The 16,495-nt window shown below is 43.5% G+C and overlaps 1 protein-coding gene across 1 annotated transcript in view; it reads right to left on the reverse strand.

The window, feature by feature from the left end:
- Window positions 1-16,014, reverse strand: part of LOC122944551 (squalene synthase-like) — a 39,700-nt gene extending 23,686 nt beyond the window's left edge. The window contains exons 1-2 of the mRNA XM_044302953.1: window positions 15,914-16,014; window positions 13,551-13,648 (exon numbers count right to left, since the gene is read on the reverse strand). Of these exons, the coding sequence (XP_044158888.1) occupies window positions 13,551-13,648; window positions 15,914-16,012 (197 nt within the window). The 5' untranslated portion in view covers window positions 16,013-16,014. The remainder of the gene's footprint in view (window positions 1-13,550; window positions 13,649-15,913) is intronic.
- Window positions 16,015-16,495: the final 481 nt, after the last annotated feature.

Raw genomic sequence — 16,495 nt, forward strand, 5'->3', positions numbered from 1 at the left:
TCTGTGATTTATAAGGATCTAATAGATATCATATCGGAACTACAGGAATCTATGTATATTTTCTCCTTAATTTTACATTTCAAAGGACCATCGCATTGTCATGTAGATCTGGTTTTGTACGCTAGTGTGATACTGTGTAGCTTCAGAATTGCAACTTTGCATATTGTATGATGTCGCACTGGTTATCTGCCTGCCATACCCCCTGCCGACGCTGTCTGGTGCATGACAAAACTATTCATTGCTTTCCTCTGCTAGTACAGATTCTAGATCATGTCTAATGTCGATCTCCAGTGAGTTGGTACGTCGCCGATTAAGTGGTATAGCAATTCTGTTGGCACAAGTCCAGGAGAGAGTTTCTCGCCACAGACGAGTGGCTTAAGTGCTTGGACAGTCTCCTGGACATTACCAGCACCTTGCGCTACCAGTGTTCTTATTTAGAAAGCACTGCACCACTAAGTTGACGATGTGCGCCATGCAGGGACCATGTGCTATTTTGCCCAAATACAGGGCAGCCAGGATGTTGCGCCCATTGTCGGTGACCACGTTCACCAATGTGCTCTCTATTGTTGATGCCACCAGCCTCCTCCTCAGCACCCCGATCCGGCTACTAGGTCCTGTCCAGCACACAATAGTCATCGAAATCCTTACCCTCCCTGACGCTTCTATCAGACTGTGGGATATCATGGTGGGTTATTTGGTCCCCCTGCTCTGCATTTGCCCCTACTGCCACTGTCGCTGCCCCCCAATGCCAATACTCTGATTATGGGTTCCACTACCACCAACACAGCTATGCCTGGGGTCTGCAGCCTTCTCCTCAGGGCAGAACAAACTATATAGAAAATCCAGCACCAGATTTTGAAGTCAAACAGATCACTGGCTACAGGCACACATAGGAAAGAAATTTCGGGAAATATATTACATGCTAAAACAAATCATCCTATGCATACCCTCAAGGCACCTATTGTTTCCCCATAAGGATGGCTAAGTTTAATTGCAGTACAAATTAAGCTTTGCAGGTAGAATATTATAGAATACTAACCAGTGATTCAAAAATAGGGGATACTCCTCCTGGTTGTCAGAACGTGCCTTCGGCAAAGTAAACTAATTATCCCAACACCAATTTCTGTTTTGTACCAACAAAAATGGCAGCATTGCTCCGGTGATGATGTTACAGTAAAATCCACAAGTACAACATATTAACTAATATCTACCCTTTCTTTATGAAGGTGAAAAATTGGAGAACATCCTGTTGCAAGTTTGCAGAACTGTATACAAAAAAGCACGCACTATTGGGCAAGCAGTTGAACCTACTATATCCACAACAGTGTGTAGTAAGTAATAAGACCTGGTTACGCTGCACTGGTTTATGTGACACATCCATGTAGAATGTGTGACTTTTTGCAAAGGCTATTTTCACACTAGCGTTAATATTTTCTGGTATTAAGACCCATCATAGGGTCTCAATACCGAAGGGAAAAAAAAAAAAAAAAAAAAAAAAAAAAAAAAAAAAAATTCAGTTACGTTTTGTCCCTATTGACAATGAATGGGGACAAAACAGAACAGAACGCTCCAAAATACATTCCGTTCTGTTCTCATACCGGAGAGCAGCATGCTGCGGTTTGCTTTCTGTCCTGGGATGCGGAGCAAGAAAGATCCGTCATGACCCACAATGCAAGTCAATGGGGAGGGATCAGTTTTCTCAGACACAATGGAAAACAGATCCGTCCACCATTGACTTTCATAGAGTTCAAGACTGATCCGGAGTAACTCTTTATTTTTATTTGCTAGTTTATTAGAGTTAATCTGTCAATGATTGTCAAAAGATCTGTAATTACCTTAAAATTGAGGAGCTCCATCACCCCTTTCATTGTCTAGCTTCCAATCGGTATGTTGCATCTGTAGTTAGTGAGAATATATGTATGTCACTTTACTGTTCATTCTACGCATAGATCACTTTATGGCACGCCACTGCACTTACATGCACTTTATATAGACCCCGTTGTTATTTTTGTACTCGGGGCTTGTTACTACCATCTTCATAGGTCGTCCTATTGTTGCATCCCTTTACATATTGGAGAGCGGCTATTTGAGGGGTTATGCAAATGTGTTCTTTTCCCCACTCATTTAATTATTGTTGTACTGTGAACATCACACCACTTCCCATCTGGGCCATTTGCCCCCTTCCTGACCAGGCCTAATTTTGCAAAACTGACCTCTCACTTCATGTGGTAATAGCTTTGGAACGCCTTTATTTATCCAAGTCATTCAGAGATTGTTTTCTCGTGACACATTGTACTTCATGATAGTCATAAATTTGAGTCAATATATTTCACCTTTATTTATGAAAAAATCCCAAATTTACCCAAATTTTTGAAAAATTAGCAATTTTCTAAATTTCAATTCCTCTGCTTTTTAAACAGAAAGTGATACCTCAAAATATTTATTACTTAACATTCCCCATATGTCTACTTTATGTTGGCATCATTTTGGAAATGTCATTTTATTTTTTTAGGACGTTAGAAGGCTTAGAAGTTTAGAAGCAATTCTTCACATTTTTAAGAAAATTGCCAAAACCCACTTTTTAAGGACCAGTTCAGGTCTGAAGTCACTTTGTGGGGCCTACATAGTGGATACCCCCATAAATGACCCCATTGTAGAAACTACACCCCTCAAGTTACTTAAAACCGATTTTACAAACTTTGTTAACCCTTTAGGCGTTCCACAAGAATTAAAGGAAAATGGAGATCAAATTTTTAAATTTCACTTTTTTGGAATATTTTCCATTTTAATCCAATTTCTTCTTTAACACATCGATGGTTAAAAGCCAAACAAAACTCAATATTTATTACCTAGATTCTGCGGTTTACAGAAACACCCCACATGTGGTCATAAACTGCTGTATGGGCACACGGCAGGGTGCAGAAGAAAAGGAACTCCACATGGCTTTTAGATGCCATGTCCCATTTGAAGCCCCCTTGATGCACCCTTACAGTAGAAACTCCCAAAAAGTGACCCCATTTTGGAAACTAGGTAATAAGGTGCCAGTTTTATTGGTACTATTTTTGGGTACATATGATTTTTTTATCATTAATTATAACACTTTATGGGGCAAGGTGACCAAAAAATTTGTTGTTTTAGCACAGTTTTTATTTATTTATTTTTACTGTGTTCTTTTGAAGGGTTCAGTCAAGTGACATTTTTATAGAGCAGATTGTTATGGACGTGGCGATACCTAATATGTATACTTTTTCTTATTTATTAAAGTTTTACCCAATAATAGCCTTTTTGAAACAAAAAAATTATGTTTTAATGTGTCCATGTTCTGAGAGCTATAGTTTTTTTATTTTTTGAGAGATTTTCTTATGTAGGGGCTTATTTTTTGCGGGATGAGGTGACTGTTTTATTGGTACCATTTTGTGGGACATACGCCTTTTTTGATCACTTGGTGTTGCACTTTGTGATGTAAGGTGACAAAAATTGCTTGTTTTGACACAGTTTTTATTTTTACGGTGTTCACCCGAGGGTTTAGTTCATGTGATATTTTTATAGAGCTGGTTTTTTCGGACGCGGCAATATCTAATATGTATACATTTTTTTATTTATTTCACTTTAACACAATAGCATTTTCGAAACCAAAAAAAATGATGTTTTAGTGTCTCCATGTTCTAAGAGCTATAGTTTTTTTATTTTTTGAAAGATTTTCTTATGTAGGGGCTCATTTTTTGCGTGATGAGGTGACTGTTTTATTGGTACCATTTTGTGGGACATACGCCTTTTTGATCACTTGGTGTTGCACTTTTTGTGATGTAAGGTGACAAAAATGGCTTTCTTTGACAGTTATTTATTTTTATGGTGTTTATTGGACTGGGTCGGTTATGTGATATATTTATAGAGCCGACTGTCACGGACGCGGCAATACCAAATATGTCTATTTTATTTTTTCTATTTTTTTATTATTTTTTTTATTCCTTACTTGGGGAATTTTTTATTTTTTATTTTACACTTTGCATCCCCCATAAGGTCATACAAGACCTCTGGGGGACATTTAACTTCACTTTTTTTTTTTTTTTTCTCACTGTTGATTTCTCCTGTACCTGGGGCTGACATAGTAGCCCCAGTTACAGGAGAAATGCAGCCCCCAGAGAGGCTGTACAGCAGTATACTTTGCTGTACAGCCTCATTGCAGGGCTGATCGAGGTCTCTGGAGACCTGACAGCTCCTGCACTCACCCGGCTCAGACAGTCACATGTCCTGGAGATCGTGCTGATTGGAGTGAAAACAGCTGCTGGGTGAGTGTAAATGTTCCGATCTCCCTCTCCTGCCAGCATTAATGAGAGGGAGATAGTACAAGCCTTTCTGAGCGCTGTAACTGCAGATTACAGCGCTCACAACACATGCTCTGGAGACAATGCTGCTGATTTGTCTCCAGTGTAAACAGCTGCTGGGGGATCGCTGCTGGAGTATGAATGTACCGATCTCCCTCTCCTGCCAGCGCTACAGAGAGGGAGACGGTGCAAGCATTTCAGAGCGCTGTAACTGGAAATTACAGCGCTCACATGCCCTGGAGACCATGCTGATCGGTCTCCAGGGCTTACAGTTAAGAATTACGATCGCGATGCCTAGTTTAAATACCGATCTCCCTCTGACTGGCAGTAATAAGAGGGAGATGGTAGATGCATTTGTGATCGCTCTGACTGCTTGTCAGAGCGATCAAAAGCCCGGAGACCAGCAAAAAAGGTCTCAGGGTAAAGCTCCATGTTCTTGGCTGTCAGGAGGGAGCTTAGTCACAGAGTTTATGTACAGGGGCAGAGCACAGGGGGGGAAAGCTGCAGGACATTTTAAAACGTGCTGTCAGAAACAGAGATCCACCTCCTGGACGTTTATAGTCAATGGGCAGACGGGAGGTGGTTAACATTGGATTATGTAAGAAGGAACAAGGAGCCGTCTTTGACGGAAGATACGTGTCACCGAGGTTCCTGGCCTCGGTGAGGTAAGAACCGGGTTTTTTCCTGAAGTGTCAGGTCTGTGGTGCAATCTGACACTTCAACTGTTAGAATGGCTGTAAAGCCAATCCGGGCCGGTTCTTATTGGGAGCAGTTCCAGGCCGGGTTTTGGCTGGAATATAAAAAAACCCAGCCAGCATGTTCAGGTGGTAAATTATCCTCCAGGACAGAGGAGCTGAGGAGTCTGTGGTTTGAGACACTGAGGGATCTGTTTGTGTGAGCCACAGGCTGGGGAAACAGGCCACTAAAGACTGCTGCGGACTCTGGGTGAAAATCATCTGCTGACCAGGTGACGTCTTTTTGCACTGTGAACAGGCACCAAGACTGAACACTTTCTTTTGGCTTGTTTTCTGGCTATGTGTGAATAAACACTGAACTTTGATTTAAACCTTGTTTTTTGCCTCTGTACTGCGTCCGCTTACCCTGCCTACCAAAGCGAATCCCCACTATCAATATTACATTTTAATAGTTTATTATTGGCATGTTTTGCACTCTTTTCTGTGGTTGATTACCTTATGATAACGGCTTTCATTAATGTCCTTTATCCCTTTCCACTGCTCCATTAAAAGACCGAAAATGAAAAAACAAAAAAATATAGTGGCAATTCTGGAGGAGCTGCCAAACCCCTGACACTGTGGCGTGTCTTTCATTAGGGGAGCAACCCGACCACATGTGGACCGCAGTAATCGACTAACCCCAGCAAAATATGCATACAATGGAGGATATCGACGCGGTCCACATGCACCACAAGAGCAAACTACACAGAATGTAGCAATCATATGAAACACAGAGAGAGTGCACCAAACAGATATAACACTGACTATGCTGGCAAGACATAAATACAGGTATTAAAAGCTGAGACTTGCCAATATGTTCCAGTCATGGAGATATCGGAGCCCAATCATGCACCACGTCACGGTTCGCAGCATGGCAAGGGGTCCTAACCGCTGCTCTGACTATGGTGTGAACACGGTCTGGGGGTGATATAATTCAGCTCACCTCAAAGCTTCCCACAAACGCCCAGCATGAATGCTGCGGTTGTGCAATGTGAATGAAGCCAGGCCGTGAGCCACACCCACACCAGACCATGTGAGGGAGGTTACCAGGTGCAAAGGAGTGTTAGAATGCCAGGTAAAGGCAAACGCACTCAAATCTAGCAAGGCAGAAAATGAAAAAACAAAAAAATATAGTGGCAATTCTGGAGGAGCTGCTAAACCCCTGACACTGTGGCGTGTCCTCAATTAGGGGGAGCAACCCGACCGCATGTGGACCGCAGTAATCGACTGACCCCAGCAAAATATGCATACAATGGAGGATATCGACGCCTGTATAAATACCTGTATTTATGTCTTGCCAGCATAGTCAGTGTTATATCTGTTTGGTGCATTCTCTCTCTGTGTTTTATATGATTAATTGCTACATTCTGTGTAGTTTGCTCTTGTGGTGCATGTGGACCGCGTCGATATCCTCCATTGTATGCATATTTTGCTGGGGTTAGTCGATTACTGCGGTCCACATGCGGTCGGGCTGCTCCCCCAATAAAAGACACGCCACAGTGTCAGGGGTTTAGCAGCTCCTCCAGAATTGCCACTATATTTTTTTGTTTTTTCATTTTCTGCCTTGCTAGATTTGAGTGTGTTTGCCTTTACCTGGCATTCTAACACTCCTTTGCACCTGGTAACCTCCCTCACATGGTCTGGTGTGGGTGTGGCTCACGGCCTGGCTTCATTCACATTGCACAACCGCAGCATTCATGCTGGGCGTTTGTGGGAAGCTTTGAGGTGAGCTGAATTATATCACCCCCAGACCGTGTTCACACCATAGTCAGAGCAGCGGTTAGGACCCCTTGCCATGCTGAGAACCGTGACGTGGTGCATGATTGGGCTCCGATATCTCCATGACTGGAACATATTGGCAAAAGTCTCAGCTTTTAATACCTGTATTGGTCTTGCCAGCATAGTCAGTGTTATATCTGTTTGGTGCATTCTCTCTGTGTGTTCCATTAAAAGACTGTTGCTAGGGCTTGTCTGTCTTCCCTTTAGTGTAAATAGGAGACATAGGGGCGGTCCTTCACACTGCATGCCTGCATTAGGCTTCAGAGTGAGGAGGCGTGTCTCTCAGTAATCCAATCTGATTGGCTGGCAGGGAGCTGCTGGCTACAGCAAGTGTGTATGGGAAGAAGTTTTGGCCTCAGAACTGGCAGGAGCCATCTTGAGAAGGTCCTCATATTTTAAATGTTTAAACAGCCATAACTAAGGGTAACATTCAAGTAAAACAGTGGTATGTGAAGAAACTAAAGATTACTTTATGCATAATGCTGCTGCAGCAGTAACATGTGCCAAAATAGATTTTGATGAAAACACGACAGTTACCCTTTAAAGATAATACAACGGGATCCGTTCATAACAGATGCAGATGGTTGCATTATCAGTAACGGAAGCGTTTTTGCTGAACCCTGCCGGATCCAGCAAGAACGCTAGTGTGAAAGTAGCCTAAGGCTACCAAAGAATTTTATCCAATTCTATCCATACAGTTACCTATCCAGTAAAGGTATCTAAACTGTAATACAGATGTGGCAATATATTACTTGTACAAGTAATAGCACTTCTAAAAACATGTCTGGAGCATCCAGGCATTTTCGAGAATGCCATGTGGGCAGACTAGCGGCATTGTCGATAAGTGGCATTGAAAAGGTTAAATTATCTACCAGAGGAGGCGATATAAAGCGATGCCTTTTGGATGTTAACCTTTAAACACAGGTTTGAATTACAGCAGAGACATGAAGAAATTTTTTTGTTGATATTTTGTATTTCATTCATATTAAGAACACAGTACATGTTTGTATCGTCATGTATGGAGTTGGCCTTCCCTCCTCATTAGTCGATATCTGCACACTATGATGGGCTGGCTTACCCCATAGATAAGCAGGGTATGTGTACAGTCGTGGCCAAAAGTTTTGAGAATGACACAAATTAGTTTTCACAAAGTTTGCTGCTAAACTGCTTTTAGATCTTTGTTTCAGTTGTTTCTGTGATGTAGTGAAATATAATTACACGCACTTCATACGTTTCAAAGGCTTTTATCGATAATTACATGACGTTTATGCAAAGAGTCAGTATTTGCAGTGTTGGCCCTTTTCTTTCAGGACCTCTGCAATTCGACTGGGCATGCTCTCAATCAACTTCTGGGCCAATTCCTGACTGATAGCAACTAGTGATGAGCGAACTTGTGTTTTAAGTTCGGCGTCTAAAGTCCGGCTTCCGGTTAGCGGAGAATCCCGATATGGATTCCGAATACCGTTGTGGTCCGTGGTAGCGGAATCTATAATGGCCGATTATTGATTCCGCTACCACGGACCACAACGGAATTCGGAATCCATATCGGGATTCTCCGCTAACCCGAACTTTAGACGCCGAACTTAAAACACAAGTTCGCTCATCACTAATAGCAACCCATTCTTTCATAATCACTTCTTGGAGTTTGTCAGAATTAGTGGGTTTTTGTTTGTCCACCCGCCTCTTGAGGATTGACAACAAGTTCTCAATGGGATTAAGATCTGGGGAATTTCCAGGCCATGGACCCAAAATGTCAGCGATTTGGTCCCCGAGCCACTTAGTTATCACTTTTGCCTTATGGCACGGTGCGCCATCATGCTGGAAAATGCATTGTTCTTCACCAAACTGTTGTTGGAAAAAGTTGCTGTTGGAGGGTGTTTTGGTACCATTCTTTATTCATGGCTGTGTTTTGGGGCAAAATTGTGAGTGAGCCCACTCCCTTGGATGAGAAGCAACCCCACACATGAATGGTCTCAGGATTCTTTACTGTTGGCATGACACAGGACTGATGGTAGCGCTCACCTTTTCTTCTCCGGACAAGCCTTTTTCCTGATGCCCCAAACAATCGGAAAGAGGCTTCATTGGAGAATGTGACTTTGCCCCCAGTCCTCAGCAGTCCTTTCACCATATTTTCTGCAGAAGATCAATCTGTCCCTGAAGTGGCTTCTTTGCTTCCCTTCTTGACACCAAGCCATCTTCCAAAAGTCTTCGCCTCACTGTGCGTGCAGATGCGCTCACACCTGAGCAAGCTCTGCACTGGTGGCACTCCAATCCCGCAGCTGAATCCTCTTTAGGAGACGATCCTGGCGCTTGCTGGACTTTCTTGGACGCCCTGAAGCCTTCTTAACAAGAATTGAACCTCTTTCCTTGAAGTTCTTGATGATCCTATAAATTGCTGATTGAGGTGCAATCTTAGTAGCCACAATATCCTTGCCTGTGAAGCCATTTTTATGCAACGCAATGATGGCTGCACGCGTTTCTTTGCAGGTCACCATGGTTAACAATGGAAGAACAATGATTTCAAGCATCACCCTCCTTTTAACAGGTCAAGTCTGCCATTTTAACCCAATCAGCCTGACATAATCTCCAGCCTTGTGCTCGTCAACATTCTCACCTGAGTTAACAAGACGATTACTGAAATGATCTCAGCAGGTCCTTTAATGACAGCAATGAAATGCAGTGGAAAGGTTTTTTGGGGATTAAGTTAATTTTCATGGCAAAGAAGGACTATGCAATTCATCTGATCACTCTTCATAACATTCTGGAGTATATGCAAATTGCTATTATAAAAACTTAAGCAGCAACTTTTCCAATTTCCAATATTTATGTAATTCTCAAAACTTTTGGCCACGACTGTATATATGATTAAGACCGATTGTGGGTCAAAACGCATCAGTATGCGATTTATTCCAATAAAGGACCGATTTTTGTTTACAACACGCTGGATTCCTTCTCTACCTACAAATTGCAGAACAAATACTGACTGCTGTCAAAGTTGTCAACAGGGAGACTCTCCACTATCTGCTGTAGGGCGTAGAGGGGTTTTCTTGCCACTTCTTAGGACAAAGGAAGGAGCCTTGAAGACTGGGAGTACTCCAATAAACGCCTTCTCTGGGGCTGCAATCACTCAGATAATGTTGTGCACTAACCCTGCCTATTGGTGTAGTAATCACGTATATGCTGATTTTAATAAATTCAAGAAAGCCAAAAAAATTGGCACCATGTGCAGATAGAAATTTACGGATTTGGGGATAATATTACTTTCTCAATCACTGATGTTTGTCAACTACCCTACATATTTTATATGGTTTAACCCCTTAAGGACCCGCTCTGTACATGTGCGGCGGGCTGATCAGGCGGGTGCAGGAGCTGTGCCCGCCTGATCAGCAGAACGGATCTGGCAGTCACTGACAGCTGGGCCCCTGCTGCATCGATGAAAAACACCGGACAAAAAATTTTAGTTGTTTTTTAAAACCACAAAAAACGACATACTGCGCTATGGATAGAGTAGGTTCCCACTTAACAAGAGGCAACCTTGTCGCGGTAAGTGGGCCTATGCTCTTTGATCAAACTGTATACTAATGCCTCTTTTAGGGCACAGCAAATGTTTGATACTTGTGCTGTATAGCCATGTTTTATCAATAGAAATGCTGCAAAATACGTACAGTAGTCATCAGTATAGGAATGAGGAGGTGCGATTCAGATTCTCTCTCTACATAATACAAATTATACGCTTTAACTTCTTTTTCCCCCCTCTGAGTCAGCACTCCTCCCCATGTGGCATAGGTGCTTTTAATTTAGCAGTAGTCTGCAAAGGGTTAAATAATTCCTACCCCATCTCAGTTGAAGTTCCTGAGAAGCCATGAACAGGTGATCCCTTTGCACCAGTTCACATGCGGCGCTGGACGGTGGCCGTCGCTGCTTCTGTGCCGTGCTGGTGGAGTGATGGGATCCGAGGCCTAGGTGGTTCTGCCTCACGGTGGGGCCGCATTGTGGCTGCTGGATCCCGTTGCCTGCTGGTGCGGTGTGGAGACGCGGTGGTCGCCGCACGGCACTGCGCTATGGATAGAGTAGGTTCCCACTTAACAAGAGGCAACCTTGTCGCGGTAAGTGGGCCTATGCTCTTTGATCAAACTGTATACTAATGCCTCTTTTAGGGCACAGCAAATGTTTGATACTTGTGCTGTATAGCCATGGTTTATCAATTGAAATGCTGCAAAATACGTACAGTAGTCATTAGTATAGGAATGAGGAGGTGCGATTCAGATTCTCTCTACATAATACAATATTGCGTATTACCGTGTCCGTAACGACGGCTCTATAAAAATATCATGTGATCCACCCCCTCACCTGAACAAAATAGAAACTGTGCTAAAACAACAATTTTTTTGTCAACCTACATCACAAAAAGTGCTACACCAAGCAATCAAAATAGCATATGCCCCCCAAAATAGTCAACTCACACAAAAAAAAAATTATTCTACCTAAGAATCACAAAAAATAATAATTTTTGATATCTATTAGAATATAGAAACACTAAAAAAATATTTTTTTCCCCAAAAATGCTTCATTATGTAAAACTGAAACAACCCAAAAAATTATTTATATTTGGCAGTCGCATCCGTAACACCCGGCTCTATAAAAAATAGCACATGATCTAACCTGTCAGATGAACATTGTAAAAAACTAAATGAAAATGCTGCCAAAACAGATATTTTTTGTTATCTTGCCTCACTAAAAGTGTAATATAGAACAACCAAAAAATCATATGTACCCTAAAATAGTACCAACCTTAACCCGTAGTTTCCAAAATGGGGTCACTTTTTGGGGGTTTCTACTCTAGGGGTGCATCAGGGGGTCTTCAAATGTGACATGGCAACTTAAAATTATCCCAGTGAAATCTGCCCTCCAAAAACCATATGATGCTCCTTTCCTTCTGCACCCGTACAGCAGTTTACGATTAGGGATGAGCAAATTTCATATTTTGAAATGCGTTCACGCTTAGTTTACTGGTAAAAGGTGAATTGCGTTATGGATTCCATTACCATGGACCATAACGCAATTCTTTAGAGGCATTCAGTCAAGTGAAATACTGACATTTCATCTACGCTTTCCTTTAATTCTTGTGGAACACCTAAAGGGTAAAATGTTTTTTTACAGTAGAAAACAACTTCTGAAATTACAAGAAGTCTGGCGAGACTTTGCGAAGTAATAACTTCTGCTCATCGTAACCAATACATTCTAATACTGTACGGAGCGCTCACTCCGTACAGTATTGAAACAAAGTTTTATGTGCATTGACTTCGGATGTGCTCATCCCTAATTACCATATAAAGTGACACATGTCACATTTCCAAAAAAACTGTGTGGTCCTTAAGGTAAAAAAAGTAAAATATTTCAGGGTCCTGAAGAGGTTAGTTAACATGTGGAGATGCTCTGAAACAAGAGTTTGGACTGGTATTTCAAGTGTCTTCACCAACATTTTAAATGCAACTATGGTAAAAACACGTGTTGTACAGTTTTGCAACCACCCCCTACAAAAAAGGATTTCTGTTAAAATAAGGAAAAAAATAATTAAAGCAATCTCCTTGCAGGTAGCTGCTTTTGAGGTTTGCAGCAGCTGCAGTTCTGCTAGACGGCACAGCCAGCCTCAGCCTCTCACTCCTCGGCTGACAGCTTTCCCTGCTTGTCCCTACTCTACACACAAAATTCTTCTTTGTATTCTAGCCTTTCCCTTCACTCTCCCTGGCAGTAGAATACAAGCTTGATTGATTTCTAACTTCCCAAGATTATTTTTTTTTGGCATACATTGTAATACCCAACCACCATCATTCACAGCCCAGCACCGAATGACGTTCTGCTTGGACACCTACCTGCCTGCTAAAGCACTGATTGGCTCACAGCCCGACAGACAGACAGGATGAGCCAATCAGGGCAAGGCCTTCCCCCCTACTTCCTCTCAGGGTCAAGTGAGACCCCTCCTTCCTCCCTAGTGTTTTTTTTTTCCTGCAGACATATGCAGTAAAATGGTGCTATGCTGCTTTTTACTGGATTCGTCAGAAAGTAACCGAAAAAGTTTGGGTTGTCTGCAGAAGTTCATAACACTGGTTCGTGCATCTTGTTTGTTAAAAAACAAAAAAAAACTGCCAGGTGTCCACACATCTCTTAGGGACAGGTACATTCAGAAGCTGCAGTTGTTACCACCATCAAAATGCACTCATTTAAAAAATGCACAATTTTGACACATTGTGGTAGTCAGACAACCACTGTTGCCTGCCACCCACCACCAGACCACCCCTCCCCGTTATGGTGTTGAGTTTTGCACGTTCTGCTGTTCCGAGACGCAGAATATAAAAGCTTCAATGTCGGGATTCAGTCTTCTCTTCAGTCAGATAAATGGAAAACTGTCTAAATTTGCCATTTATGCACAGAAAGCAGTTTAGAGCAGTAATGATTTCACTGCAGAAATATCAATCTCTTCACGTTCTATGTGCACGTGTTATTTATTTCAATTACTGCAACTTTTTGAAAAATGCTACGAGGAGAATTTGTGCTCGTCAGCAGGATTTACTACAGAATTCCAAGAACAGAAACAGTTTATCATCTAACAATCCAGAATATTTGATAATGCCTGCCGGATTAAAAGGAATTCGATTAGAGTAACATTAATAAACACCCCCAATCAGTACAGAACAGCGGAGATCTCACCCACCGCAGCTCTCCGTCCAGGGAATTGATGACGGCGGCGAAGCTCCTGCCGGTCTGGTTCAGATACTTGTAGCAGGTCTGCAGGCTGTCGCTCATGGAGTCCTATCGGGGCAGAGTAACAGAGTGAAGTTTACACACGGACAGATTTTGGGGGGGGGGGGGGGGTGAAGCACTTGTGCAAGGTACGGCCCTCCTGCAGCCTGCTGATAGAAGTGACTGCTGACCGCCAGGATTCTGCACAGGGCCAAGAACCATACTTAGAGGAACTTACTCCTGAGCCAAAAGCAATCATCCATGGCACGTGTTCTGAGCTGGCACTGGAGAGAATGCCGAGTGCCCATGGACAGTACACTTGGATAGACACAGGACACAACCTGGTGTGGGCGCTGCTGGAATCCACTGGCAGACTGGACTGGACTACTTTCACACTGGCATTTTGGTTTCCGTTTGTGAGATTCGTTTAGGGCTCTCACAAGCGGTCCAAAACTGATCCGTTTTGCCCTAATGCATTCTGAATGGAGAAGGATCCGCTCGGAATGCATCAGTTTGCCTCCAATCAGTCTCCATTCCGCTCTGGAGGCTGCCTGCAACGTTTTGGTGTCCGTTTGACGAAACTGAGCCAAACGCATCTGTCCTGGCACACAATGTAAGTTAAAGGGGACATTGAACCCCCCCCCCATTGACTTTAAATGAAGTTCATGACTGATCCATCTTGGCTATGTTACAGATAAAAACACAAAAATATTGTGGCAAATATGGAGGAACTGTTCAAACCCCGAACACTGTAGTGTGTTTTACATTGGGGGAGCAGTCCCACCGCATGTGGACCGCAGCAAACGACTAGCCCCAGCAAAAAAATGCATACAATGTAGGATGTCGGCGCGGTCCACATGCACCACTAAGGCATCCCATACACAACAAGGCATTGTGCGGAGGAAAATACAATCATATATCACAAAAACATTGCACCAAACGGATATACCACTGACTATACTGGCTAGTCATACAAGTAGATATTAAAAGGCTGAGACTATGTTACAGATAATACAAACAGAGCCGTTCGTGACAAATGCAAGCGGTTTTATTATTTAACGGATCCGTTTTTGCAGATCCATGACGGATCGCCCCCAAAACGCGAGTGTGAAAGTAGCCTTATTGTAATCTCATGCTGGTGATTATGAAGAACGGTTGGGAGCCAGCTAGTAATGTCAGCACTCACCCCCGATATGTGACTGTGCGGTCTGATATAAATACACGCCGTCTGGGAAGCTGAGATGTTTGCAGGGTGATGACTGCGATCATGATACAACTGACACGACCACCATAAAAAAAAAAATATTAAAAATATACAAACCTGTTGGATTTTTGGTCGGCCACTTTTCCTGCCCTATAACATATCAGCTTTAGTTTTTCCTTTAGTGTCTAAGGATGCAAAATCCTAACTCTCAGATGGTAAAACTGACTTGTGCCCTTCATTCTCCGGGTCAGTAGAGCTCTCAGATGCTGTGGTCACATTTGACCACAGCATCAGAGAGGTTAAATGTCTGCAATCGGCATTATCACCGTTGGCGAGTGGGTGCCATCTTTAAAGACCGGACTTCCAACGCAAGGGGTTAAGATTATGTATAATAGCGCAACATATCAGAAACCCACATTATGGCAAAATGCTGCCATCAGCCACATGGCCTAGGGGCTGGTCAGGTCAGACAGCGAAAGGCCAAACCTGGAAAACAGGCAGAAGTCAGTAAACAAGCAGACAAACATAGAACTGCACACCTTTGTAAGACACTAGTGGGCTAGAACCTACTGGTCAACCACCCTCTCATAAAGAAAGTTGCCTTAAGTATCCCTGGGAGAACGACCATAGACCTGGGAAGATTTGGGTCCACAATCTCAGGCCCTTTAAGCGCCAGGGTAGGTGCACACACCCCAACGGTCCTGCCAGCAAGAAGCAGGTCACTGCCGGCAATGAGGGAAAGGAAGGACGGCGGGTCCAAACCAGGGGAGCAGAACATCACCCATGCTTGCCAGGGAAAGCAGCAGCAGGCACAGGTCACCACCTGCCCACTTTGATGCCAGAACCTGTCGGGGGCCAGCCTGACCTCCACTGAATATGATGGGGCACCTCCCTGTATGCTGGAAGTGTGAGACCTGTGACCCATTAAATCCCACATGTTATGCCCACTTTGATGCCCATTTGTGTGGCAGTCACTTCTGTTTCCATGCTGCTTTCCTCTGATGTCACCTCAGGACAGCTCAGCGCCACCTATTTCACTATCCGGTAAAGTTCTCCTCCTGATTCATTATAAAGAAAGGAAAACTACAAATGATGCGAATAAGAAGCCTCCTCCAGGTCTGTGCTCTTACCCGGTCCTGCTTGGACAGCACGAGCCGACAGCCGCCCAGCCTGAACCTGACCAGGTTGTAGATCTCCTCCGGGTGTCCTAGAGACCTCAGGAAGTCCATGTCCGCGGCGTACGATGAGAGATGCTCTTATTTAACATCACCGCACGTCTTTTATATACCCGCCAGTGATTCATCCCTCTAGCTCCGCCTACACCTGTCACTCCCGACCAATGGCGGTGCGGCTCCGTAGCCGACTGACGACTCTGATTGGAGCGAGTGGCAACCAATTAGGAAAGACCTGTTGCCGGGGAGACGGCTCGCGCTAAGGTGATTGGCTGTATGGAAATGCGATGTGACAGAACTGCGGAAATGTCATAGTCCGGTCCAGCGACATGACGGGGAGTCAGATGTAGTGTCCCTGTGGGCAGAGGCATGCTGGGAATTGTGGTGCCTCGGGCACTGTATGAGGCTGGTGTAGGACTACAAGACCCAGCATTCCTTGCAGTATTACCATTGATGATAGCGCACATATATCCAGAGTGTGAGGACACAGGTACAAAGCAGACGTTAATGCTTCCAAGTTATAGAAATGGCGCCCACTAC

This window comes from Bufo gargarizans, chromosome 8 (assembly GCF_014858855.1).
Source record: "Bufo gargarizans isolate SCDJY-AF-19 chromosome 8, ASM1485885v1, whole genome shotgun sequence".
Taxonomy (NCBI): Eukaryota; Metazoa; Chordata; class Amphibia; order Anura; family Bufonidae; genus Bufo; species Bufo gargarizans.